Below are 27,995 nucleotides of genomic sequence, written 5' to 3'. Positions count from 1 at the left end.
AACTACATCATAATGAACATTTATACTGTTTTATCTGTGTTCAGTTATCATATCAAAACATGTTTTCTATTGTAATGTAATTATTAATATGAATGATTAAAGTGGAGACTTAGTTTGATTAAAAAGAGATATGAAAGGAAATGATGTATACAAAGGCATTGAATAATACTCTTTCAAGTACTTCTGCAATTTTGTCCAAAGATTTTGAGCCCCTCCTCACTTTTTAAATATTGTGCTTGGAAAATGGGAAATTGATGCATGGATTTATTGAAGCATGCAGACATATGTGGATCTTTAAGGCAAAAACAACAACAACAACAGTTTGTACAATTCTAATGAGCTTGAAAGTCAATATTTGGTATGACCACTTTTATTCTTCAGCACAGTGTGAACTCTGTGACATAAGATTCCCCGTTATTTCTTTAAATAATCTTCAGGATTAATTCTCCAGGCTTCTTGAAGGACATTCAAAGCTCTTCTTTGGCTGATAGCTGCCTTTAGATGATCCCACACTGCTTCAATAATGTTGAGGTCTGGACTCCGAGGAGGCCAATCCATGACTGACAGTGTCTCACATTTCCCTTTCTTAAGCATGTCTTCTTGACAGCCAGCCTTCCACTGAGACTATTTTGATGAAGCTTCAGCAAACAGTTTTTTAAGTACATGAATTTCAGACACTTTCATATGTATTAGATATTTTTTAGGCCGACCGTGTCTACCGATCTACTTTTGTCCTTTACTTGTCCATACCAAATTACACTAGTGTGCAAAAGTGTTTACCCCCTTCCCAATTTCCTACTTTGTATGTTTGTCACACTTAAATGTTTCAGATCATCAAACAGATTTAAATATTAGACAAAGATAACACAATTAAACACACAATGCAGTTTCTAAATGAAGGTGTTTATTATTAAGGGGAAAATAAAATCCAAACCCGCATGGCCCTGTGTGAAAAGGTGATCGCCCCCTGAACCTAATAACTGGTTGGGTCACCCTTAGCAGCAACCAGTGTACAATCAAGAATTTGCGATAACTGGCAATGAGTTGGTTCGCTCATCTTTGCACAATTGTTGTAATTTAGCCATGTTAGAGGAATTTCAAGCATGAACCAACTTTTTAAGGTCATGCCACAGCATCTCAATCGGATTCAGGTCAGGACTTTGACTAGGCCATGTCGTTTTGCTTAAGCCATTCAGAGGTGGATTTGCTGGTGTGTTGTGGATCGCTGTCTTGCTGTAGAACCCACGTGCGCTTCAGCTTGAGGTAATGAACAGGTGGCCTGACATTCTCCTTCAGGATGTTTTGGTAGACAGCAGAATTCATAGTTCCATTTACCACAGCAAGTCTTCCAGGTCCAGAGGCAGCAAAACAGCCCCAGACCATCACACTACCACCACCCTCTTTTACTGCTGGTATGATGTTCCTTTTCTGAAACACTGCGTTAGTTTAATACGAGACCACAAAGTATTTTCCCAAAAGTCTTGGGAATCATCAAGGTGTTTTTTGGCAAATGTGAGACAAGCTTTTACGCTCTCTTTAGTCAGTAGTGGTTTCCTCCTTGAACTCTCTCATGGATGCCATTTTTGCTCAGTCTCTTTCTTATTATTGAATCATGAACTCTGACCTTAACTGACACGTGAAGAATCCGGTTCTTTAATGCCGTTCTGGTTTCTTTTGTGACCTGCTGTTGCTGTGCTCGTGGAGTAATTTTGGTTGGTGCAAAAATATGTTTTATTCGTCAGCTAGATGTAAAAGGCTGATGGAGTATTGTCCGCCTGCCAGGCTAGCAGGTGGACAGGCGGCATGGACATCCAAGTTTGTGAATGTGATAACTCAAGAACGAGGGGATGTAAGATTTTGAAATTCATATCATGGTTTAATCTGCTAAAAATCTTGGTGACCTCGATTTCAAGGTCAAGTTTTTCTCAAAATATAGTGAATGTGATAAGTCAAGAAGGAACAAACAAACAAAAATAATAAAACATTTTCTTCTGAAATGCTCAGGTACAAGGACTGGACTAAAAAAACAGTAAATGTTTAAACCATCCTGTACATTTACAGTCCATATACTTAGACATTTAACTCAAAATCCAAATGGTTAAAGAATTATAACTACCTGTGACATTACGGGTGTGTGAAGGGGTTCTTGTTGGCCTAGAAAATGCTCGCTGTGGCCCTGCTTTTAAGCTGTGTTTTGCTGTCCAGTAATCCAGTATTTTTGGAAATGCAGAGTGACAGCAGTCTGCAATTAAGTTGTTATGTTCAGTTTGCTTTGAAGCTTGTTTTCCTCGCAAGACAATGTCCATGTTTCCTAGAAGAAGAAAAAAACATTAACAGAACTTTTTGGAGAAGTCCTAAACTGCTGCGGGAGTGGCTGAAGGGAATATTTATTTTTAGCGTGGTTACAGTGAAGATGCCACACTGATGATCGTAAGTGCTCAAGGTCACTTTATGAGCTTATGCAGAGGCAGTTTTCAGCACTGCAACTGTGTGTTACATGAACTTTGCAAAGACTGACTTAAAGTCAAATTCTTCTCAACTCATGTCAGAGCCAGAGAAATGTGCTGTGGCTTTTTCAAATATCTGACTCTCTGCATTATATAGGCCTGTGTGGCACTTCCTGTTTGTTCTTTACAAGAACAGAAAAAACCCTCCAGTAATTTCTTAACAGGAAATTACTGGGCAATGTTATAAATTATTAATATTATACCTTTGCATATTTGTCACACGTACATGTTTCACCCATCTTTGTCCCTAAGCATAATAACTGGTTATTAATAATTAATAATTGGCCACCTTTGGCAGCAAGAACTGCAATCAAGCATTTCTCATAACTAGCACTGAGTCTTTCACTCTGCTATTGAGGAATTGTTTTAATTCAACCACACCGGATGGTTTTTGAGCATTAACAGCCGGTTTAAGGTCATGCCAAAACAACACATTGTGATCTAAGCATGGACTTTCACTAGACCACAACAAAACTTTCATTTCGTTATTGTTGGGTTTTTTTAGCCATTCAGAAATGTGGTTTTGTGGTAGTGAGCAGAATTCATGTGTCCATCACTTAGGGCAAGTCGTTTTGAAGCAACTAAGCATCACATTCTGACCTTAACTGAGGCAAATGAGCCCTGCAGTTCTTTAGATGCTGTTCTGTGTTCTTTTGTGATCTCCTAGATGAATCTCGAGCCTTGGAGTATTTTTGGTAGGCCGGCCACTCCCGGGAAGGTTCACCCCTGTTCCATGTTTTCTCCATAAGTGGCTAATGGCTCTCACCGTGGATCCTTAGAAAAGCCTTTTAATTCATGATTTAACAAAGGGGGTAGTTACCTTTTTATGCAGGTTTGATTGCTAAACATAATCAATACTTAAAAAATGCATTTTGCATTTACTCAGGTTATGTTTGCCTAATATCAAAGTTTGCTTGATGATCCAAAGCATTTAAGTGTGACAAATATACACTATTTTTGGTCTCCAGCAAAGTTTCTCTCCCTGATCTCTCTGGAAATTGACTATTGTTGCACCTCTGTAGTGTAAATCGGCCATTAGGTTATCTTCTGAGTCCCAGAAAGCTGCTAACAGCAGGAATCAGATGCTGCACCAGTTTCAGTTTTTGTGGTTTAGTTTTTTTAGTAAGTCGAGTACGTTTTAATTGATTTATACATGCACAGTTAAGTAAACGATCACACAAAACGTGCATTTCGTGCGTGAAACCTGTATTCCCCCCCCCCCCCCCCAAAAAAAAAAAAAACAAAAAACCTTCAGTCATCTTTATAAAGAAGTTTTAATCTTTTCTTTTAACCCTCTTGAACTCAATGAAGGGCGGGGACTGTGTGTCCGTGTCTCCCTGTGTGTGTCTGTTCGCCACTGAAACGCCAGGGGGAGCAGCGGTGTCGGTGAGACCCTCACCTCCTTCACCTCCACCTCCTCCTCCCTTCTCGGATGCGGCGAATCAACACACGCAGGCGAGGTAAATGCAGTCACGTGACCGCCCGTTGCCGTTGGTGAGTTTCCCCCATTATGGCGGAAGGGCCAGCCGTGCGGATGGACTGTCTCTCCCACTCCGGTGCTTGTTTTGTGTCTTGAGGGAGGGGTTTTGTTTTTAATTTTTTAACGTTTCCTCGCAACAGCCCGGTTTCTTTTCAACTAGACGCCACTCGAGTTTATCGGCGAAGCCATGGCGGACCGCGGCGTGGATTTGTCCGCCCTGCCTAAAGAGGTTAGAGACCAGTTGGCTGAGTTGGATCTGGAGCTGTCTGAAGGTAAAGGAGGGGCGGGGGGCTGATGGGGGGGGATGCTGTAGCAGATTGTCAGGCTAGCGGTGTATGTCTCAGCTGTCTGGGCTGACCGGCATAGGTTATACCAGAGGTTCATCCTCATCGTCTACTTTTCCTTTATGAAAAATTTGAATGAGAGCATGCTTCAGGCTCTCAGGCTCTGCCACCTAGCTTATTTTGTGCTAGTACAGGATGTGGGCATTTGAGCTAGCAGTGCATGGCAAGCAGCATTGTACATGAGGAAGAGAAAGGCTTCCATCCATTTCCCCTTGTTTCTGTTTATTTTGTTATATTCCTCTTTTTCTCGAAGCTCATTTAAAACTGAAGGTTGATTAACAAGATCAGAAGTCCTCTCGTTTGCTGTGTGAATGTGTGTCTTTAAACACCACTACGTGTGTGTGTGTGTGTGTGTGTGTGTGTGTGGCTTGGTTGAAAGGCGTTCAGGGCTGTACCCCTTTTCTTGTTATCCAGTTGTACTTCTTCATATTGTATTGATTTTATTCAGCTGTAACCACATGGCTCCCAGTTAGACGTAATTGAAACCTCAACTTTCATCTGGGAAAAAAATCCGGCTGATTGCTATAAAAGTGTGAGTCACTGTGAGTGGTGTTGAAATCAGATGAGCAGGCCTATAGTCATCATCCGCTCGTGGTGTCATATGAAGATACAGCCTGTCATGTATGACTGCCCGTAGTTACCACACGTAGTTTGTGACCTCAGTGATATTCACCGGAGTGATAACGTAGAGTTTACCGAGCCTTGCACACCTGTGCAGCCCTGTTATTACTGGAATCATGGGTTTACCTGCCTATGCTCCTCCTCATATACTACACTGCCCTGTGCCTGTGGTCACAGTGATGTGAGGCTTGTTGTCACGTGTGTATGCACCCCAATATTGGGACCATTCATTTATCCAAAGCAGGGCTGATATCAACCCCTCCCCCAGAGCAGCTGCTTGCCCCACTACCCCACCAATGACACACTGTCACACATCCGTGACAGTACCCCCTCCTTTTCCCCTGCTTTGTGGCCCCCATACATGCAGCTAAATCTAATCCTCCTGTGCAGTGACCCCTCTAGTTATCCACAGCGTCCATAGCATTTTGTTATTGTTTGTTCTAAATATAGCATCATATATAGCTACCCTCCTATAATTGGTTATGCATGCGTTTTGATGTAAATACATGATGATTTCATATCTGGGAGTAATAAAGGCTTAAAAAGGGGGTTATGACACTGTGTAAAAAGATACTGACTGCAATAAAAATACCAAAGTGTTCGATCAGAGTTTAATAATGATATTAGTCCATTACTCAAAGGTGTTTTCAGCTGTAGATTTAAAAAGGATTTGGTGTGCTGACCTGACCTGCTGATGAATCTCAGCAGTTGTTCTGTTTTGGTTACTGTAGCCCATTAGTGGTATATACAGTACATCCACTCCATGGAGGCAGGAGACGTTCACTGGGTGAGAGGCTGGGTACAACCTGTATGTGGAAATTTCTCATTAGTCTCGCAGTGATATGTCACATTTTTAAACAACACGCCATTAAAGGAAGTGAAGTTGTCTTCAATAGCGCGTTCAAAATTAGATGGAGGGCTGTGAGTATTACTTTCACGTTAACAGATTAAAACATCCATATATAGTAAAACGCAGTTATGTGGACTAAACATGCTGGGCCTCTGTAGGTTAGCACGAGCTCTCGTTGCACCACAGCGATGAAACGGGACTAGAGGGACTCTTGTTGGAAGGGAATCATTTTGGGCCAACACCTTTAGATGCCCCAGGGGGAGACTGAGGTCTATAAGATCGCTATGTTATATTAGATCACAGGTTATTTAAGAAAGGTTTGCCAATTATTCCTTCATCTTTATGCTCATTTTCTATAAATGGACACGTGGTACAAAAATTAACACAAGCAGTTGGAGTCAGGTTTGGCGAATTACAGGCTGATTTTCATCTGCCCCTCTGGTTCCTTGGTAGCATTTATATAAACAATAAAAGTACAGATAAGAACCAGATACATCAGACAGATAAAACAAAGACATAACATATAATATTAAACAAGCGTTAAAATCTCAGGGTGTATTGTGGGTTAAATTTGTTTGTTGTTTTGCATCATAGCAATATGATATATGATAAATATAGCAAATTACACTGATATTTATGACTTACTAAGAGTAAAAATGCAAATATGTTTTGCCTGTGTTTGCCGTACATGTTTTAGAGTTATTTCTGATTATTTACCGGAATCGGAACTTGCTTGTGGTTAATCTTTGTGGTTAACAGCATGTCACCATTATTTTTGGTCTGTTACGCACTTGCACAGTAATGCACTTCTTGCAAACAGGAACTGCTTTTAAAACTCTGCATTTCTGTTGTTGTTGACGAGCGCCCGTCAGAAACACGAGGTTCAAAAACCGGTTGGTACAAGAAGCGGGCAAATTCCCAGTATTCTGGTGTTGACACTTAGACTTCAACACATGCTCGTGTGACATCATGGCTTATGAATGCAATGCTTTTTAAATTCTAGCTGCGAGACACTGAGTGTAGTGGAAAGAGTGGGTTGGGGGCGGTGGTATAAAGTCCGTTTCACGTCCATGTATGTATACGTTTGTTAGTCCCTTTGTGACTGGATGCGTGCCTCATGGGCCGTCTTTCTTGAGTCCATAACAAGCCCTCATCTGAAGCAAGTGGAAATGCCTGTTCCTGTGTTGCTCGGATAAGAACACTGGCCTGCCAAATGGCCTCTTAGAAAACAACTCATTTCTGCGAGCCCCCTGTGACTGTGGTGGACACAATGAGGACCATTCAGCTGGTCTGAGCCGCTGTGGCCAGGAGCTTCTGCTGCCATTTAGGCCATTCAGCTGAACCCGATCTTTGTGTGTACGTTGGAATGAGCCGCCTCCATATGAAGAGAAGGGAACGGCCGCTGACTGGTCATACACACAAGAAGATGACACCCAGTGTGTATTTCCACTGGGAGTGCACGCCCTCCCATCTCTCTACTGGGCCAGAGGTAAAAGTTCATGTCTTGTTCATCCCTGTGTCCAGCCTACCTGCTTTATATCACCTTCCGTCTGTCAAGTTTGCTTGAGAGAAATCGCTGACCCAAGCAAAATTCTGCACAGATGAGTTCTGGTTTGTCGGCTAATGCTGATGCTCCGTGCCGAGGTGCTGTTTTGACATTGCAATACAACTGGAAATGATTGGCAGTTCCTCCCAATCTGCTTCTGAGCGCTTTCTAGTGCATGGAGTGCACTTGTTGATATGTGTGTGGGGTCGCTGTCTGTTTGCATCTCTGATCAGTATGCAGAGAGTCTTCTTTTCTGGGCCAATCCTTCAGATGTAGCAGAAGTAGGCTGTGTTCATTTGTGTATGAAGGAGAGAAGGCCCTCAGCAGAGCATGTCAGCACTAATATGGACTAAGCCTTTCTTAGCTACCTGCTTTCCTGACCTTAGTCATCAGTGACAGCATGTAGGGCGAAGTCTGATGAATCGTCAAGGAGGACTCTCCTCCCACCCTTTAAACTCTTTCATTTTTACCCGCGGTCCAGCGCTCTTTGAATGACTGTAACTCCATTACCACTTTTGCTAGAGACAAAATTCAGACAGTTCCGGTAAGAGGAGAAGGCGAGCTTTACGGGGATATTTGGTGTATCACCGTAGCACAAAGCATTCACAACGTAACGCTGTCTGAACACAGACAGAAAAATCAGCTCCGCCTAGATTTTACAGTGTGGGCTTCATGTTACCTGAACTACTCGACCATTTTTGGGCTAGATGCAAAAAATCTCTAAATTCCTGAAAGATGAGAATTATTTTGTAATTTTATAGTCAAAATGAAAAAATATTTCCAGCTGTTCTGTACGATACTTAGGTCATAAAGGTTTTCACAATGTCTCTGAGCTGTTTTTATTATTTCTCAGTGTGTTAAACAGCAAACAGTTGTTTTTGTTACAGTCAAAACAGTGCTAAATTTAAGGCAGATTGGAGACATGTGATGGACACTTCCTCAAACGGAAGAACATGTGTTGCAGTGCGTGCGTTTTTAAGGTGCCTTTTGCTCTGGTGTAAAATGAGGAATAAGAGGCTCCTTACACTGACTGGAAAGATGAAATCTTTACCCAGATTTCATTTCTCAACTTCTTACTCTAACAGGCCTCTTACTACATGCTTCTTACAGATATTCCAATGATCTCTTGCGAAAAGCAGGTGGAAATGTGGTAAAATTGATATCGTAAAGCATTCGCAGCATGATGTCATCAGTATTGTACTTTCAGCCCCAATACTTTGATTTTGTTTGTCTTTATTGTGTATTTGATTATCTAGATTAAACCGAGGGAGAGAGGAGGTAATGACATGCGACAAATCTCCCCATCAACTCAGCTAATGGAGTCATTTTTTTTAACTTCATTTATGGAAGTGTATGACATGTATTTAAAAGCTGTGTTTATCCCATCGAGTGAAATGGTTTAGTCTTGTTTTATTTGCGTACATGTGTAAAAATCAGAACCAGTACGGCGTTTGCTCTCACTGTATTTTACAAACGTTTGTCAGAACAGAATTGGAGGGGAGAAGGTTTTCTTTTCTTTCCTCTAACCCCCTTTTTTGTGGAATAATCTACAGAAAGAGCTGAAATTGTTAGAAGTGTGGGGGAGTTTGTCCATTTTAAAGGATCGAGAAAATGGCTCTCTTCAGTGTGAGTGTGATTTGTTTTGATGCTCTTGTTCTTGATATGTTGTTGCATATGATCCGAGTCCATGTTACTGTTTGTGTTCTGTACTGAATATCACTTGTACTCATTTCTTATATTTACATTTGATGGATCTCTCTTGAAAAAGAGATTTGTTTTCAATCTTGATGAGATTTTCCATCTGCTTTAATAAAGGGCATATTATATAGAACAGAATGGTAACATTTCTTGTATCGCTGACAGATTTTGTTTAACAGAGCCTGGACAAATTTAGCTTGTTTTGTTGTGGAAACCTCCTCTTGGACTTGCACTGCTTTCCATTAATCTGATCACATCTAAATTCACCAGTTTCCAGATGTGAAACAACACCCCTTTCAGATTTTCACACAAATTGCAAAAGCAATCTTGGCAGGTCTCTTTTAGCACCTTTCAGTCTAATTTTTGTCCATTTGCATGAGTGAGCAGGCATGCGCAGCATTACAGCTGCTCATGACATAAACAGTACATTAAAACGATGTCTGTTCACAAAGTACAATAAGCCTGAGATATTTGTCCGTCCCAATCCAGAGGAGAAAGCTGTCTCTGTGCACAGTGAATAGGGTGTAGCTTTCTCTCAGCTTCAGGATGGTGCACACACATTCAGAAGTACAACCGACAATGCTCGTTGCCACAAAGCATGACAACTCTTTTGCACATATGTAAAATATCACTGCTTTCTCTGTCACTGCTGTGTGTGCACGTTTAAACATGTCTGAATAAAGCTCTAAAAGTGTGACCGAGAAAGCGACTGTTGTCTGACAGATTTCTATCTCTTTTAAGAGATTAATGAAGCCACTAAAGTGTCTAAAAAGGACACATTGCACTCCGGTGTAATTATATTAAAGACGGATTATAAACGACAAAGATGGTTTATTTTCCAGCGCTGTTTGCGAGACTGCTTAAGTCATTCGTCTTGTATTTCTTACGGCATTTGAATTGGATTTGAGCAGTCTTGTGATTTTTCTTACCATGCTATAATTTTTGTGTTTACATATTGTAGTGGATATTGCACAAGTTTGTGCTTGTGTTTGATCTCTGTAGAGGACCCAGAAGGTCAGAATCCCAAAAGCTTTCATCTCCCCGCTTGTAGATTCAGAGCCGGGGCATTTCATCTGGTAAGGGTCTTGTTGTGTTTGTGTGTAAACAGTATATTTGCACATGTGAGTTTGACGTAATACAGCTTCTGTGAATAGTTAATGATGGCTGGAGTCCCTTTCCCTCCTCTGGGCCTATAGTTGGCTGAATTATTCAAACGGTCTCATTAAGTACCAGGACACTGAGTGGTGTGGGTGTGTGCGGTAAGTCAGCTTGACTTTTTTATGTTCCCCAGGTACATGTTGAGGCATGCCAAAAAAACACAAGATCGTATTAAAATTTATGCCAGGGGCTATATTGACATCCCACTCATCAGCTCGTAAGACCTGCAGATCTTTGGTATGAGAAAGTCACTTTATATTGTCAAAGATGCTGAACTTGTTGAGCGAGTTCACTCGTGATGTGAGGTTGGATTGAGAAATCAACGACTGAATTATGCATGTGAGTTTGAGACTGAAATAACAAGATGATACTTGAAACATTCAATTTGATGTTCCTTGGAAATGATTAACAGTTAGGAACCCAACTATAGCTCAGAAACAATGAATAACACATTCACTTCATTTTTAATATTGTATTCATTGCCTTATTAATATGTTATAATATATTAATAATATATAATAATAAAAGTACAGTGCTAATATTTGGCTGAAATATCACTAACGTGGTCCTGTTAAATGACAGTATTGTGAAAAAGTCTTGAGTATCTGCTCATTTCTTTATATTTCGTTAATAACATGGGAAACAGACAAAAACAGAGTTTGTAATTTTTAACAAGCTTGAAAGTCAGTATTTATTTTTCTGAGCCTGAGCTTTCTCTCCTTTGAGTAGTTCTCCGGGATTCTTGAAGGACATTTAAAGCCCTTCTTTGGATACTGGCTTCCTTTAGATGATCCCATGTTTTTAGATGTTTTTACTGCATTGACGGCGTGTTTAGGATCATTGTCATTCTGAAAAATGAAGCCATTGCCAATCAGGGCTTTCCAGATGGCACTGATCAAAATCTGATGGTACTTCATCTGATGGTAGATTCAACAAGACCACTGTTTGAAATGCAGCTCTAAACCACGACACAGCCTCCACTGTAGATGCCTGTAGACACTCAATGATGCACTGCTCCTTTGGCTAATAGCTCTTTAGAAATCAAGCTGTGTTGTCAGCCTGTGCTATCTTTGGTAGCTTTGGTAGATTTAACAAAAGAAACGGGAACAAATGATGCGTTACAACAGTCTGTTATTCTCATATTTTACATAGATTCTTTGCTAAGTTGTCTGTGTAGACATAAAATGATTTAGTATCTGCCTTAAAGAGCTTATATCTGGGCTGGACTTTGGCAGAAGTACTTTGATCAGCGAAAGGCATCAATAAATATATAGTGATAGCAGCAGAGAAAAAGGCTATTACCAAAAGATGGATGGAAAATGTAGTATCTACCATAAATAACTGGATTGATGTGACAGTGGAAATGCACAACGTGGAAAAGACGACTCTCTGTGTTAACCTAAAGATGGACATCTTTAAACAGCACCTGCAACTATTTCATCTCGTCAAGATGTGTCATCTATTATTATTGTGTATTCTTGTGATAATATAAGAATTTAAGACCGAACTAGTTGAAATTTATTTCTCCCTGGGTGTATACAGGTGTGAGAGGACTCTGTTATCTTTTATTTCTATAATTTGTTGGAAAACTTGAAGTATAATGGTTGATCTTACCTTGTTTAAGGTATATGGATAAGGGTTAACACTACATAATATCCACCCATTTATGTGATAAGTAGCTTGTTTATGTATGTCAAGTTAAACCAACAGTATTTAGATAACGTGTTTACAGACTAGGCTTGCCTGTTGATTTGTGAGTCACTGCTATTAGGCGTGTCCTCTACTTCAGGGCATAACAATCCGCTGCAAAGTGAGTGAACCTGTTCAAGCTTTGGCTTTTATAGACGTGATGCCAACTCTGAGTCATCATAAGGAAAGAATGAATGTTGATTTTATCATATCAGGCCATTTATCACAGCTTTCCAATGCACCCACCTTCATTTACCACTCAACCAACTTTATCTAACTGAAAGTGATGGTCAGGGACTTTTTCCCCTACTGTGCTTTTTGTGCCCCGCAGAGCCAGTGCTGTGACACACCTGGTATTGCTCAGTGATACACTCTCTGATCTGTGTCTGATAGGCTCATGGAAATTAAAGTTGTTTCTTTTCTATGGTGGTGTCAGTTTGAGAGTTAATGCAGAGCCCCTCTAATCTATCGCTAGTATATACCCACTGCCCAGTGAGCCACGTGACCGTGCCAATGCTCTTGTGAATATAAATAGACCTGGCTGGCAAGACAAATTCTCTTTCATGCCTGAGGAGGAGAAAACAAGCATCTCTTTGACACAAAAGCTCCCCCATTATTGCAGTGGAGGCCACCCTCTCGAAATCCTTCGGAGTCAGTCCTAATTTTGTGTGTGTGTGTGTGTGTGTGTGTGTGTGAGTGTGTGTGTGTGTGTGTGTGAGTGAGTGAGTGTGTGTGAGTGTGTGAGTGTCTTTGGCGCTGAGGCTGAGTTTCCTGGCTAGTAGACATCAGCCAGTGGCAAACTCATCCACGAGCGACCAACTAGCTGGTTGGCTGCTACATGTGGGTCACTGTTACGCCCGTGGGTTGTGTGTGAAATACCAGAGCCTCTTCGGGGCTGTCCTCTTTAGGCCAATCACCTACTTTCTGACTCCCTTGGAAAGTTGTTAAAAGCGTGATAATTGTTAACCCCAGTGATTTTAGTTGTCTTGTTGTCCGTTACCTGCTAATGTTTAACAGTAAAGCTGAGCAAGTGCAAGTTTATTGGTGTGTGTGTGTGTATGTATGTATGTATATATATATATATATATATATATATATATATATATATATATATATATATATATATATATATATATTAGAGATGGCACGATACCACTTTTTTATGTCCGATACCGATATGAATCTGATATAGTGTTTTTTAATCAACAAAACTGTTTTTTTTTTAAATATCTTGCTGCATTTTGTGTAAGTTCATACTCAAGTTTAAAACAACAACTACACTAAAGTTATTCTGTTATACCTGTATGCAAAAAAAAAAAAATTTCATAGTTCAGCAATACTGATCAATCTAATAAACTTAAACCTGCACCATCCTCCCTATTTTGGTATTTTAAAGAGTACTTAGCGTAAATATTAAGCAACCTAACTAATAGGGTTCCAACTCCCAGCAACAACAAAAATAAATAAATAAAAAATAGGGAACCACCCCTCACGCTCCACCTCATGATGCTTAATCGACGTAATCAACCTTAATTTGATGCAGTGTGGGAAAAAAATGCACAGAAATCAATTATTTTTCAAGAAATATTAAATAGATTCAACATCTTTCTTCAACAAAATTGCAGACTGCACAGATGGTACCTTTCCAAAGGAAAAAGTACTATAGCTTACTAGGGTATATATATATTAGACTTAATAGTCACTATATACAGTAATTGACTTCTATTCATTTTACATCAAATTAAAACTTTGGGTGTCAGATAATTATTTATTAAAAGCTAGACATTTTAAATGAGAATAAGAAAGAAAAGTATGTCTTTGTGCCCCCTTTTCCCTGTTAATGCCCTATCGGCCCCCCTGGCTAAACTTTGCTAGATCCGCCCCTGCACAGTTACCAGCCGTCAGCTATGTAGAAAAAGATCCTCGAGTAGAAAGTAATATTAAATAAATTCTAACAACAGCTTATCAAGCTTAAACGTGCTGCTGTTGTTCAGCCGCTGGTTTCCTCTTTCTGGTGCAAAGTGGGCCAAAAGCAAACTAGAGACACGGACTCGCAACAGAAAAGCCGATCAGCTGATCGTTAAGCAGTTTCATGATTGAAGTAGCAGCAAGAAGAGGCAGTCGCTTGTTAAGCTTAACGCAGGAATGCTTTACAAACATTCAGAGATGGACTTACACACTTGCTTTACTTCTCTCGGGATAACTTTGTCGGAGATGAAATGCCGGGTTGCTAGCGAAGCTCCACATGCTATCCAGACCACCGACAGGTCCCGCATGCCACAGCCGCTCTATCACGTGATGCATACTGCTCCGAGTGCTAACGTTCTGAGGTGAGTTACGGCGTGTTGCAAGTTTTGTGAGGTGCTTTTGTGATATTTAATGGATCGGATTACATTTTTTATTTTTCTCCGATATCCGATCCAGTAATTTAGGTCAGTATCGGACCGATACGTAATATCAGATCGGTCCATCTCTAAAATATATATATATATATATATATATATATATATATATATATATATATATATATATATATATATATATATATATATATATATATATATATATATATAAGGGGTGCAACGATACACAAAATTCACGGTTCGGTTCGGTTCGATACTTTGGTGTCACGGTTCGATATTTTTTCGATACAAAAAAATGTTCATGCCTTTTTAATTTGTCATTTATTAAAATTATAAATATATATTTTAACTCAAAAGTACAGTTTTTAAATTTAACCCTGACCCTTGTGCGTGTTTTTTATTTTGACAGCGAATGCGCACCTGCGGACCACTTATGTGCAGCCCTGGTTATTTAGCTCATCATATCGCAGCCACAGAAATTCTTTTGTCCATGAAACCATAAAGCTGCACTTTCTTTTTGCCTTATAGTCTGATTTGTCATAACTTCTCCGTTTTGTGGTAAGCTTTTCTTTGGCTGTCACTTCTTCACCCTGACCTGTCTTATTTGGCTCAGCAGAACTGAAATGCTTTTACACACTCACTCACATAAGCTCAGCGATTCTCTGCGCGATCAACCTCTCACATGTGTAAGCTGCGGGAGATTTCACTTGTCATGTTTGCATAGTAAGCTAACGATTAATAAGACGATGTCAGAGGAATTGGTGCACAAATTATCATCACTCACAGATCAGTGCTGTCGCTCTCTATACACAGTTCGCACGATTGCAAAGTGAAAGCAAAAAAACAAGCGCAAATTCAAACGCGATTTCAATATGTCACATATTGACAGTGGCTCACCGATGCCAATGACATAATTACCCAGCTACATTTCTGAAAGAATGCAAAAGCATTGACATATATCTTTCCTACAATAACCCGACGGGCAGGGAAGAGAAAGATTTTGGTAGCCCGACTGAAAAAAATCGCTAGCTCCAGGACGTCGGGCTAGCGATATTGCGAGCCCTGTATCTGATTGAGGAATCACTCATCTTTGGAAAAGAGAGTTTATTACAGAGAAATGGCTCTTTCCAAAATAAAAGCTATACTATCCGCTTCTTCTGGGCTATATTCTCAGCAGCATAAGGAGAATCATGTGCTAACAGCTGTCTAAATGACTCGGCTAAAGTTAGTAGCATGCTTGCTTTTTTTTGTCTGCTTCCACTTGTCTTTGCACTAGGATGATGTCGGCGTAAATGTGCAGTCATATTCGTTGTGTTCCCACTAGTGCTTTCAGGTTAATCTCGTTGAAATGACCTTAACGCCACAACACGGCAAATCTCCGTTAACGAGCTACCGCCGATCGCTCCGTGCATGGGGCTAGACGGCCAACACGTTAACGAGCTAACTGCGCTAACACACTAGTTCACACCAATGTAATTGAGCATTGCGTGGCACATCCAACATACTGTTTTACTTTAGTCCATGACTCGCTTACCTTCAGGGTCATACGTCACATGAAAACCAAAATAATTCCAAACGCCAGATCTGAATGAGGTTCAATTTGCCTGTTGCAACTTCTGTCTCGCTAGCTTGCCCTGCGCTCTTCCTTCTGACTATGCTGTCTGTGTTGAGCGCTCAGTGGATCTGCGCTCGACAGTGCAGCCTAGGCGGAGTAGTCGAACACAGATTCACTGAGCACTCAACACAGACAGCATCGTCAGAAGGAAAGTTGATAAAATAAATTACAAATGTTGTATTGTTCGATACATATGCGTACCGAACCGAAAGCACTGTATCGAACGGTTCAATATCGATACGAATATCGTTGCACCCCTAAAAAAAAAAAAATATATATATATATATATATATATATATATATATATATATATAAAAATTAAAAAAAAAAAAACACCCAGCACGCCCCTGCGGGCGGTTTATCCTTCAAGCTCGGGTCCTCTACCAGAGGCCTGGGAGCTTGAGGGTCCTGCACAGTATCTTAGCTGTTCCCAGGACTGCGCTCTTCTGGACAGAGATCTCCGATGTTGTTCCCGGGATCTGCTGGAGCCACTCGCCTAGCTTGGGAGTCACCGCACCTAGTGCTCCGATTACCACGGGGACCGAACCGCTACATCGATCACTACGGCCGTCTTCTTCTGTTTGTCTACCACCACTATGTCCGGTTGGTTAGCCACCACCATTTTGTCCGTCTGTATCTGGAAGTCCCACAGGATCTTAGCTCGGTCATTCTCCACCACCCTTGGGGGCATCTCCCATTTTGACCTCGGGACTTCCAGGTTATACTCGGCACAGATGTTCCTGTACACTATGCCGGCCACTTGGTTATGGCGTTCCATGTATGCCTTGCCTGCTAGCATCTTGCACCCTGCTGTTATGTGCTGGATTGTCTCTGGGGCATCTTTACACAGCCTGCACCTGGGGTCTTGCCTGGTGTGATAGACCCCAGCCTCTATGGACCTCTATGGATATATATATACACACACACACACACACACACATACACATAGCATGTTGGCATGTTGTAAGATCCAAAAACACAAAATGTGAAGAAAATTACTATTTGATATGCTTTTAAAAAAAAAAAAAGGCTTTCCAAAAGTTGCTGTGAAGCCAGTAGCTGCTCGCAAGATACGAACACACACCAATAAACTTGGTGTATATATACACACACACACACAAAAGGATGCTTATAAGCCTGCATATTTTATTATCTGGCAACACGTTTATGCTGTGTATATGCTGTAGTCAACAACAAGCACCAGGGAAATATTCACAGCCTGATATCAAGTGCTATGAAGTGTGAACCGCAGTGGACAGTAACATTTTCTTTAATAATGTAGCTTACATATTTTTGGCTTACTGTAGTCATGGATGCTAAAGGATCACTTTGGATATCCTCGAAGGTTTGCGTTCTTCTGTCACTATTAAAAACTGTGACTAATAATGGGACAGTCACATGATTGTTGGTTGGAAATGGTAACAAAGTACGGTATTATTAACTCATTAAACATCCAGACCACTCTGACCACAAACCCGGTGCTTCTTGTTATCCAGTATCTCGCCATTTCTGTCTCATTGACTCTGTCTTTCACTGTGGCTCTTCAGCTGATCAGCCACAGCTGATCATTGGAGCCCTTTGAAGTGGGTGTGAGGAACACGAGGTATTTTCTCAGCAGCTGACCAGTTTCTATATATGAAATCGCAGGCCTGCGTCACAGGAAGGGCTGATGGGAAACCAGAGTTCAGTGGTAATCCAGTCCTGCTGTAAATGTACAATGAAAGTTTCCAAAAGGTCAGTTGCCATGTTTTTTTTGTTCTTTTGGAAATGTGCCTCACCTTCCTAATACTCGAGCAGAGCCAAAGGGTTATCAAAAATTCCCAAAGAGTAAAAGTGCTCAGGAAGCCTCCTCAACAACCTGATGATTATCTCCCCTCTTGGCCCCACAGCACACATTGTGCTAGAGCTTGGCCTGTAGTCATAGACCCCTTTAATTCAAGTCTCGAGAGAGCGAGGTAAAACAAAGGCCCTGAAAACACACTGAACATTGTGGGTGTGGCTTAGGCCTCTTAATCCCTGACTGTCAATAGCACCGTTGGTCCCGTAAGTCCATATATTACCTTTTATTGTCTTGAAGCATTGAACCCACGTTGCTGAGAGCCTCTTATGTGAATATTGGACCATATTTTGGAATGTTAGAGTTGAGACTGCCGCATAACACTGAGTAATATTTTTCGAACATTGATCCCAGTAGGTAGCCTGGTTTTAAAGTGTCTTTGTGTCACGTGTTGCATACTCCCACAGAGTGACAACGCACTGATGACTGTTGTGATTGTGGTGATACAGTATTCCCACAATAACCAATAAAACGTCTCTTTTAGACTCTGGTCATGTGCAGACTTGATGGCGTACACACCTCGAGGCAGCAGAGTTTTTGTCAGACGGGGGGTGTCATTAAAGTTTGAGCGTCATGTCTGGTTCGTCCCTGCTGATGCATGTGTTGAAAATCTTCAGCTGTGATATAACAAAATTAAGGCGGCTTTTTGAGTATCACCACCATCAAGTCAGACTAATGTTTTCAGTGTAGTCATTTTGGCCTTGGTGGCTGAGATCAGCCCATCTGCCAATAAAATCACTGGCCACTGACTTTGTTCAGTGTCTGCCTGCTGCGACACATCACTTTCACGCTGACTATATTTTCTAAGAGAGTGTAATGTTGAGCCTAAAGACTTTAAAGCAATAAAGTGAGGTTTTATAATTCAGAAAGCCTTTAAAATATTCTGTTTTTGTTGGCTGAGCTTGAGGAGTGTGGTGGTGTTTCAGATGCTGTTTAGAGGAATCGGAACCACATCAGTTTCAGTTGCTGCTCTTTTCCTTCACTGACAACACTTTAATCCCATACCTGCCCTTGGTTTTGGTGAGTGGTTTATTGCACGCACACACAGCGCCCCACAGCCCTTCCTCTGTGACCTTCCACTTTTAGTTGCTTGTGAAGTGAGTTGTTGTCACTGCTTTTTTTTTTTGTTGTTGTGGATTTTAGAGCTCGACAGGCGTTTAGACAACCTGTTTTCATCACAGTGTGTGCGCCTCTTTTACACAAGTGTTGCCCATTTGTTGAGCGCCTTCCACAGACTGAGAGCCATGATCTTCAGAGCGGCGATAGATTCGCATCTTGACGACAGCCTGTTTAATGATTGCGAGTGGTGGGTGGTATGAGGTCAGGACCGTGAGCTGTCCAGAGAGTGGAACGTAAGCAATAAGGTCTGCGGTTTCAGTGTCAACGGCGGACTCAGCACCCAGAATCAAAGCGTTTCTCAAAGGCCGCTCATGGCTTTTTATGAGATTATAATATTGATTTAATGAGGCTGTTTCCTGCCTAACATTACTCCTCCTGCATTAACGTCCTCCTTTAAACCATGAGCTATTAGGCATAGTCGATGAGCAAATTCTGCACGTGTCATCTAGAGGTAGGTGCAACATAAAGAGTATATTGCTGAGCAATATTTCTATATGTGTAGGTGAACAGAAGACTCGGATGATACTTGAGCTGATGTGCTCAGTGACCCTCGGGTCAGGTCCGTCCCACACTTCTGACCCCTGTTTATCTTCACTACGACACTGCTGCAGTGAAACCTGATACCTCTACATTCACTTTCACCACTCAATACCCTGTGGTTACCCAGCAATGCTGAAACACTAGTCTATTATGCAGTTTGCTAGCCAGGATGCCTCTGTCTAAATACGCTTCTTTTCTCCTTTTATTCTCTTCACAGTGGACTGAATTTAGGCGGAGTCAAGCTGCTGACTTGATCGCACTCACTTCATGGTGCTATCAAAATTTCTACCACTGACTCGGTCCTTTTCACGGCAGACTCATTATGACTTGTCGCACTAGAAAAAGCTGGCTTTCTTTAGACTGTTCAAGTAATTCATGTCAGTGTGAGAAAGAATTAGTGTGATCAGACACAAGGTTTTCTTTTTAAAAAGGCTGAAAGTAAACCATATGCTGTAGTGCTAGCTTACAGGCGTGACTTGTTACTTTAGATTTGCTGTTTAGGTGCCCGTTATTTATTGTAGGCTCGTTGTATGTTGGGTTTTGTTTTCAAAAGTTTGCTTTCTTGCTCGCGGTTAAGTCGAAACATAAAACGTGAAGTTGGAGCCAAAGAGCGATTGACTCAACCTAATGTAAAGACTGGATGTTGGGTAACTTCCTGCTGGTTCTCTCAAAAACGTCTGAAATCAACCATTTCTCACTTGAGCCGGAGTTTATTTTGTAGACCTGTCTGAGCGTATAGTGAGTATTGCTAAACCTTACATAGTCGACTTAAGGTATCAGCTTATAATCCCTACCCAAAGCATCATAGCCGTCATGGCACACGAATGGCTGGAATTTGTGCATCACATAACAGCATGAATTGCCACGACTTATCCTCTGTAATGTGGGAAAAAGAAATGGGACAGCTGTGTGGTGGTTGGCAAAAAAGTCTTGGATTCAAAGTGTTTACATGTTGTCCATGTGACTGTGTGGGTTCTCTTTGGGTACTTTGGTTTCCTCCCACATACACGTTAGGTTAATTGGTGACTGTAAATTGGCCATAGGTATGAATCTGAGCGTGAATGGTCTGTTTCTCTGAGTTAGCCATTTGATAGAGTGGGAAAATACAGCCAGACCACAGGGTGTATCGAATGTTTGTGATTGGAATGATTAAAGCTCAACCTAAGATCACAACTTGTTTTCATACGTTTCTGGATTATATGCTGATTAAACAAAGGAAGTGCAAATTAATTCGTGTATAAGCTTGGCACAGCACCCATTTTAACTTGTCATAGCCAGGGAACTACAGGTCTATATCTTTCATTAAGCCGGCCCGCAACAATGACACCCTGAAAGCGTCTGCTGTAAATGAAAAGCAGCCATTGAAGCACAGATGCTATAAAACTTCTTTATTAACTTGTGACAAGTCTGCCTATAAAACTGTTTATTAATAAATGATTAAGCTAGTATTCATCCACCTGCGTAGTTGCTGTAGGGGATACAGTTCATGGCAGGGGTAGCAAGCTAATCTGACCAGAAATCAGCCTGGGATGTGGCCTTGGTCTCACTCAGTTATGCAAACATAGACCTGTTAGTTGAACGCTCATTGCAGTTGTAGTCTGCCGTACAGTCTCAGTGAGGACAACCTGCATTAACCTTTGCTGCTTACTAACAAACAGCTCACTTGTACTTGCCTGACGTCAGTTTCTCTGACTCCACAATCTGTCCTCTCAGTTGTTTGCCAGCCTTATCACTTTGATGAAGTAACGTGATATGAATTTATCTATACAGCAACTGTTTGTCACTGCCAAGATTATACAGCTGGCCTGTGATGATCTAGAGGGAAATGGCGTGACCCAAATTAGTGTGCGTAGTACATTAACAGTAGTAAGATTAAAGTGAAGAAGAAGCCGTCTTGCTTATGGAGAAGAATAAAAGCAAATGTTCCGTCTTTTTTGTTTCATTGTGGTTTTCTGATAGCTTTTATTGTTGCAGCAGTTCCCAGCTCAAAACTCACAGCTGGCTCTAGAACGCTTGATATAATAATAATAATAGAAGTAATGGAGGAAGTAGGGCTCTAAACTCAAGCACAAGATGAATGCTTAAAAAGCTCGAAGGAAACACTTGTTTTATTTCTTTGGATAAATTAAGTTTCGGGATGCTGACTGTCCAGTGTTATTGTTTCTTCTGTTTTTATCTTAATCGTGCCAGCACTTTTTGTTGTTGCTGTCCTGTACAGGAAGGTCTGACTTCACTGAATGTTTCGGTACTTGACTCGGGTGTGGTTGAACTGGTCGTTTGCATATGTGTGGGTGTGTTTCTTCGCATGTTATGTGTTTCTCAGGTATTAAGTTTAAAAGGTGGGATTGCCCCACATTTGTTCCACTAAGATGCGTGTCCACATTAAGAGCTGCTGAATCTTTATTTTATCATTTTTTCTTTGCCCTTCTCTGTAATTTCCTGTGAGGCATACCTGTGTTAAACATGTCACTACAGTGGTTTCACTTCTAGTTCTCAGTATGACGCACTTCTTCCGTTACATCCTCTTTGCTGGGCATTGCTTCATTATTTATTGGAAAATGGGTTTAACACATTGTTGATCTGTGAAAGCCACGCACAAATTGTTCATTTGAACTAATCTGGGCCAAGCACAGCCCTTGGACTTCTTTTATGTCTCACATTCGTTTTATTGAGATTTTTATAAGAGTATGCCTTAGAAATGAAAAGGGAGGCATAATTAGATCTGTCTTCACAGACTGGAGCAGGCTGAAAGGCAATAAATAAAATATAAAATGAAACATTTTTCAAATAATAGTGTTGATAGCTCTAATCTGTAGTGGCTATTGCATTCACCTTACACACAATAGATTGGAAATCAGGCAGAGGCACAGACCCAGCTTATAACACAGGGACTTACAAGCTAGTGTGCTCCAAGTGCCAGTGCTAAGCCCGGATAATTGGAAGTGTTGCGTCAGCGAGGGCATCCGGCGTGATTTCTGTGCCAAATCAAAACATGTGGATCCATCCGCTGTGGTGATCCTTTGGGGGGGGGGGGGGGGGGGGCACTGTATACTAAACTGTGTTACATCGTCTGTTCTTGTCACATATTACACAATATAATAATATAATATATATATTATTAACTTTGCTGTTGTATTTTTTTAGGGTGTAATTTTCAGAAGTCGTTCCCATACCTTTTGTCGAATTTTTATCTGTAAGTTCACTTCATTAGGGACAGCTAGATAAGACTAAAGTGACCTAATACAACACCCCTGCCAGGAATGTTGAGCTTTTGTTGAAACAGTTTTAGTGAAGTGTTGAGTCAACTGTATCTATAATCATGCTATAACCGTGCTATGTTCACTGGCCACTGTACTGGGTTGGAGGTTTTGCTTCAAAGCTTTTTTTCTTTGTGGCACAGATTCAACACAGGGCTGAGATTTTGACATGATAGCATCACTTAGTTGCTGCGGTGACCAATGAGTTTTTGGTGCTATTGTTGGATTTTTCTAAAAAGTATTAGAATTTAATAAGTTATACCTAATAAAAGAGCTTGAGCACTTATTTTCTGCATCATTCATTATTGGAAAGATGTACATAAAAATCGTTCAGAAGGTTAAAGTGACAAATGGTAACTAGCCATATTTTGGGCACTGTTGCTCAATCGTGACTAGGCTGGGCTGTCAGAGTTGCGTTTTCCATCCAACCAAACACAAACCGAATCCAATGGAGATTTTTGACAAGAGAAAGTACACTTACTCAGACCCTTACTTACGGTATCTGGCCAGCAGTTCCCTTTAGCCGTCCAGAGATCACTTCATCCTCCCTGTCTGCCTCAAAACCCCCACGTGGACTCCCAGGGTCCCAGAGGAATTTTTGGCCTGGATTTGAAGTGGAAAAACATTGTGCTGGAAGCGGGAGGTTTATGTATTAGTGTTTTGGAATCACTATTCAGCAGAGGTGTGGACTCGAGTCACATGACTTGGACTCGAGTCAGACTCGAGTCATTAATTTTATGACTTTAGACTTGACTTGAAAAAATGTTCTAAGACTTGTGACTTGACTTGGACTTTTACACCAATGACTTGGGACTTGAATTGGACTTGAACCGGTTTACTTGAAAAGACTTGATATTTTACCCCAAATATAAAATTTAACATGCATATTATATAGAGATTGAAAATGTGACGTCATTCACGGGTAGAACCGCAAAGGATTCTGGGAACTCGTGGCAAGCGGTACTAGCGCACGCAGGCTTTCAATTAAAATCAGTCACACAGCGATAAAAAGAAACATAAAAATGTCAAGAAGCTGTTGTATTATTAACTGCAATAGCATGACAGCCACGGGAAGCCGACGGGTAAAGAGATCGGTTGTTATCGGATTACGTCGTTGAAGAGAAATTGTTCGAGCCATGTTTCCGAAGTAACAAAGAGGCGACTGGATTGCAGCCATTCAAAGATCAAATATAACGTCCTAGAACACTCCAGCTCACAGGTTAGTCTGCTCCAAGCATTTACACAAAGGTCAGTCTGCTGTTGTAGTTAATGCGTCATTTTCATAACATAATTAGTGATATAGGTTACAAGCAAGTCTGGCGCTGAACAGAAATTGTCGCGCTATGCTCCTTTATTTATTGTGCATAAATAGTGAATTGTCCTGACACAATATTGCGTTTCGCTTCTGTTATTATGGTACACTGACAAAAACATATACTTTTATTCACAGGATAAAACAGGTTTTTTGTATCACTAATTGCCCAGTACGATTACAGCATACAATATTATTGTCACTGCTACATTTCTGTGATGCTACCAGAAATTATTTCCACTACTAATTAATTACCGTTGAGCTCAAAGGTTATATTAATAAACGGTTAACGAATGTGTATTTATGAAGACGATTTGTGAGACTGGTAAACTTATGATACGTACGATGGTCTTTCGTTCTACACGGTGCATTTCAAGGTCCTGCACCCATCCGTCGGTAAACTGTACCTGGGCTTGTTGCAGTGACCGGAAGTTACTAAACTTCATGAGTGTATGCACTCACTCCAAGAACCGTGTAATTATAAATATGCATATAAATATGCTACGATGAGATAGCTGACTTCATCTAACTAGCAAATGTTTTCCAGGCTACGTTGGTGATACAGTTTTTTTTAATGTGTATGATATTTTTGTCATGCGATTTTAAAGCTGGTCCTACAACCGCATCCAAGAATAACATGCAGCGTATCTCAGAACTGTCGGTGAAAATTATTCTTGGAGCTAAGTTTAATTGAGCTGCATTTTAAAGAGGTGCAATTTCACAATTTGTGTATATTTTCTAAGTTCACTATTTTGTATGTGTTGAGAAAAACACAGATTTTAAAATTACATGGTCTAATATTTACATTTAGCATAACTGCAACATTATTTTTTCGTTTGTTTTTTTTAAAGACTCGAAAGGACTTGAAATTCAAAGTTTCAGACTTGTGACTTGACTCGGACTTTTACACCAGTGACTTGAGACTCGACTCTGACTTGCCTGACATTACTTGAGACTTGACTTGAGACTTGAGGATAAAGACTTGAGACTTACTTGAGACTTGCAAAACAATGACTTGGTCCCACCTCTGCTATTCAGACATGAAGCAAATATCTCCTGAGTGATCACTGATTGGTTTTAATACTCAAAACCTGATTTAACTGCTAGTAAACTGAGGGAAACCCCCACATTTAGTCAAGGATGCTTGTCGACTTTCTAGATGAACAAACTTTACTGCCTTAAAGTTTTTCTTTCTCCCTCCGTCTATGGATGGATGGATGGATATATAGCTAGCTAGATATTTTAAAGGATAAATAGTGACCTATAAATATTTCCCATGTTAATATATAGTTGTGTAACATTGCCTTGAATGCTTAAGAAAAATGAAGTCACACTCCCTCTTTTGTGTGTAATGTAATCCAAGTTTCTCTCCTCTGTTGTGGTAGAGAGTCCAGCTGTGTGTCTGTGTGTGTTTGTTTTGGTGTGTGGGAGATGATGCTGGTGCTCTAGTGTCACATCCAGTGGTTCTGCATGTTTCATATGTTTGTCTATTTTGAATGTTTATATAAACAGTATAGAAATCTTTGATAAATAATCACGCATACATAGCTGTGTCACAAGTTGAGCTTTCATAAATCTAATGATAAGGGGCCTCAGGTTGTTTTTAATGCTCCAAAACTTAGAGATATTTCATTTGTGATCAGTGAAAAGCAGCAGATCCACACAGCTAACAAGCTGGATCGAGGGATGTTTTCAGTTTTCTTAAAAGAGTAAGTTAAATGATTTCCCGGTCATCAAACAACACTGTTTACTGTCAGTCAACCAGATCAATTAAAATGATAATCATTTCAAACCCAGTTAACAGTATTGAAATGAAATTAGTTTCATGGTATGCAAAAGCACAGCAGTGGAACGTTTGTACTTGCCACACTGCTTCCCTTTTAGAGCATGCTCTATGGAAATAAGCTTCTTACATCTGCTTTAACTAATGACCAGGTGCCATTAAATGGCCTTGGTGTCATACTCATTCGTTTGCATTTCCTGTCAAGTGCTATTTATCCATGTTCTCGGCACAGTCTGCCCATTGTTTTTGTGTCACTGCTCAGAGTCTCTATAAATAAGATCTTGTGGGTGACGTTAGTTCCTCCTTTCTCAGCCCCTGTGTTTATGTGTGTATTTATATGTAAATGTGCAGGCTGTGGCTGTTTTCCATGTTTTTTCTAGTTATCCTGTTTATCTCACAGTCATTTCCTCATGGTGGATTTATAGAACAGCAACTTTTTGCCCTGGTATGTATTTCTTGTGATATAGGGTAGTAACGGTGTTCTAGATTAGCATCACTCTTGTCACCAAACTGTAACCCACAGGCAAACAAAGACACTTTTATGCAGAGCAAACTGGTATCGCTGGCTAGAAGCACCACGCTTAGAAAACAGTCCTGCACTGTACAGAGCCTTGTTTCAGACATTTGTGCCCCCGTCTACACAAACGTCCAGACGGAGAGATATAATCTGTTAGGTTAGATGTAATCTCAGATTACAGATTAGGATAGAGACCAAAATGTGAGCACTGGATGGCTTTCAAGATGTAAAAGCGGGGTTTTATTTACAGCTTTCTGTGTAATCCAGCCAGTTATCCTGTTTGAGTTTCATGGTTGTGTGCATTTATGGGTTGACAGGAAACCTGTCACATGCAGGTCTCTGTGTGCAAAAGACAGTCAGGCAAGCGGAAATTGTGGGTGACAGTCATGTCACTTGCTAATCTGCTCAAAGTAATTATAGAGATCTCTCGGTTGGGGAGGGGGCTTGAATACATATGCGTAAACAGGAGAGGGTCCTTGGAGTTTGCATTCACTGTGACACAATCCATGTTTGCTGAGATTACATCAGATTGTTGCAACATCCTCTACAGAGAAGTGAAAGAAAACTAAGGAAAAATGCTGTCTCAGTGCCTTTTGTTCATATATCATGAGCATGTGGATGCCAGGAGGCTTTTCAGCTCTAATTGTGTGTGTGTGTGTGTGTGTGTGTGTGTGTGTGTGTGTGTGTGTGTGGAGATCAGGCTGATGGATGGGTGGGTGTTAACTGTTAAACAGAGATCCATAGATCAGCTGGTATCTCAGGGTTGAAGCTCAAGGCCAAGATTTGGATTTTTCATTCAGGAGAACTGTGCAGTGATTCCAGGACTGAGGGAAATCACTGGCATTAAAAAGCGCTTCACTGAGCCTCTCAGTTTTTCATGACCTAATGAATATCATTTAAAGAGAAGAAATCTTGGCAGCAGTTGTGGCACTGATTGAAAGACACTGACCTCGTTGTTTTAGTTTTATATAAATATCTCAAATGCAGTGCTGTTTCTGGGTATTGGCAGCTGGAATTAAACTGCTTCCAATACAAATTTCAGCTCTTCCCGATTGGCAATGGAGCAATGAAGAATGGTAAAGGAACAGCACAGACATAGTGGGTTGGGAGGGACAGAGTAAGGTGTGCATAGAAGATCACACTGCATTAAGGTAAAGACAATAAAACACACAAACCGAGACAAATCGCAACCAAAAACAACCTCGTGTATACGTCCAGGTCATGTGCTGACCATTAAGCGTTCTCTTTAACAGCTTTTTTCCCCTTTGTATTTGGGAAAACAAAAAGGGGTGCCGTTCATGGGTAATAGTAATCCAAGAAGCGAAATTTTAGCTGTATCAGCTACAGCCAGTCCGATGATTCAACATTTGAGCTGCTTGGAAAACCACAGGGAGCAAATGTTATGTCATGAATGCTTAATGCCCAGCCATGTCGTCAGAGAGAAATTCACTATTCACGATGGTTTCAGTTCTTGGATTTGATTTGACATGGTTACGGGGCACACAGTGCTGTAGGCGTCCATTGACTTTATCCTCTTTCACAGGTTCATAAAAATATCTTTTTTCTGCTTTTTCGAGCGTATGTCACGCCACATATAAGTCGAAATCACAACCAGGGTGTTCTCCTGTGGCCTCCTCCCAGGGAGGCTTTAGCAAAGAACCCACAGGAAAGTAATCATCGTTGTAACAGTTTGAGGTTTTATTCACAAATGATCAGAAATAACTAGAAAGAAAATTTCCTTTGTGTGTTGCTACCTGTC

The 27,995-nt window shown here is 40.7% G+C and overlaps 1 protein-coding gene across 1 annotated transcript in view; it reads left to right on the top strand.

Moving 5' to 3' along the window:
* Window positions 1-4,011: 4,011 nt before the first annotated feature.
* dip2ba (DIP2 acetate--CoA ligase B (putative)a) overlaps window positions 4,012-27,995 on the top strand; it is a 47,731-nt gene continuing 23,747 nt past the window's right edge. Inside the window, exon 1 of the mRNA XM_085345003.1 lies at window positions 4,012-4,259. Within this exon, the coding sequence (XP_085201129.1) occupies window positions 4,175-4,259 (85 nt within the window). The 5' untranslated portion in view covers window positions 4,012-4,174. The remainder of the gene's footprint in view (window positions 4,260-27,995) is intronic.

This window comes from Diplotaxodon limnothrissa, linkage group LG20 (assembly GCF_057381915.1).
Source record: "Diplotaxodon limnothrissa isolate DT_005_m linkage group LG20, D_limnothrissa_male_GT1.1, whole genome shotgun sequence".
Classification (NCBI taxonomy): Eukaryota; Metazoa; Chordata; class Actinopteri; order Cichliformes; family Cichlidae; genus Diplotaxodon; species Diplotaxodon limnothrissa.
The sequence above is the reverse complement of the archived record's forward strand: the minus strand, read 5'-3'. Positions and strand labels throughout refer to the sequence as shown.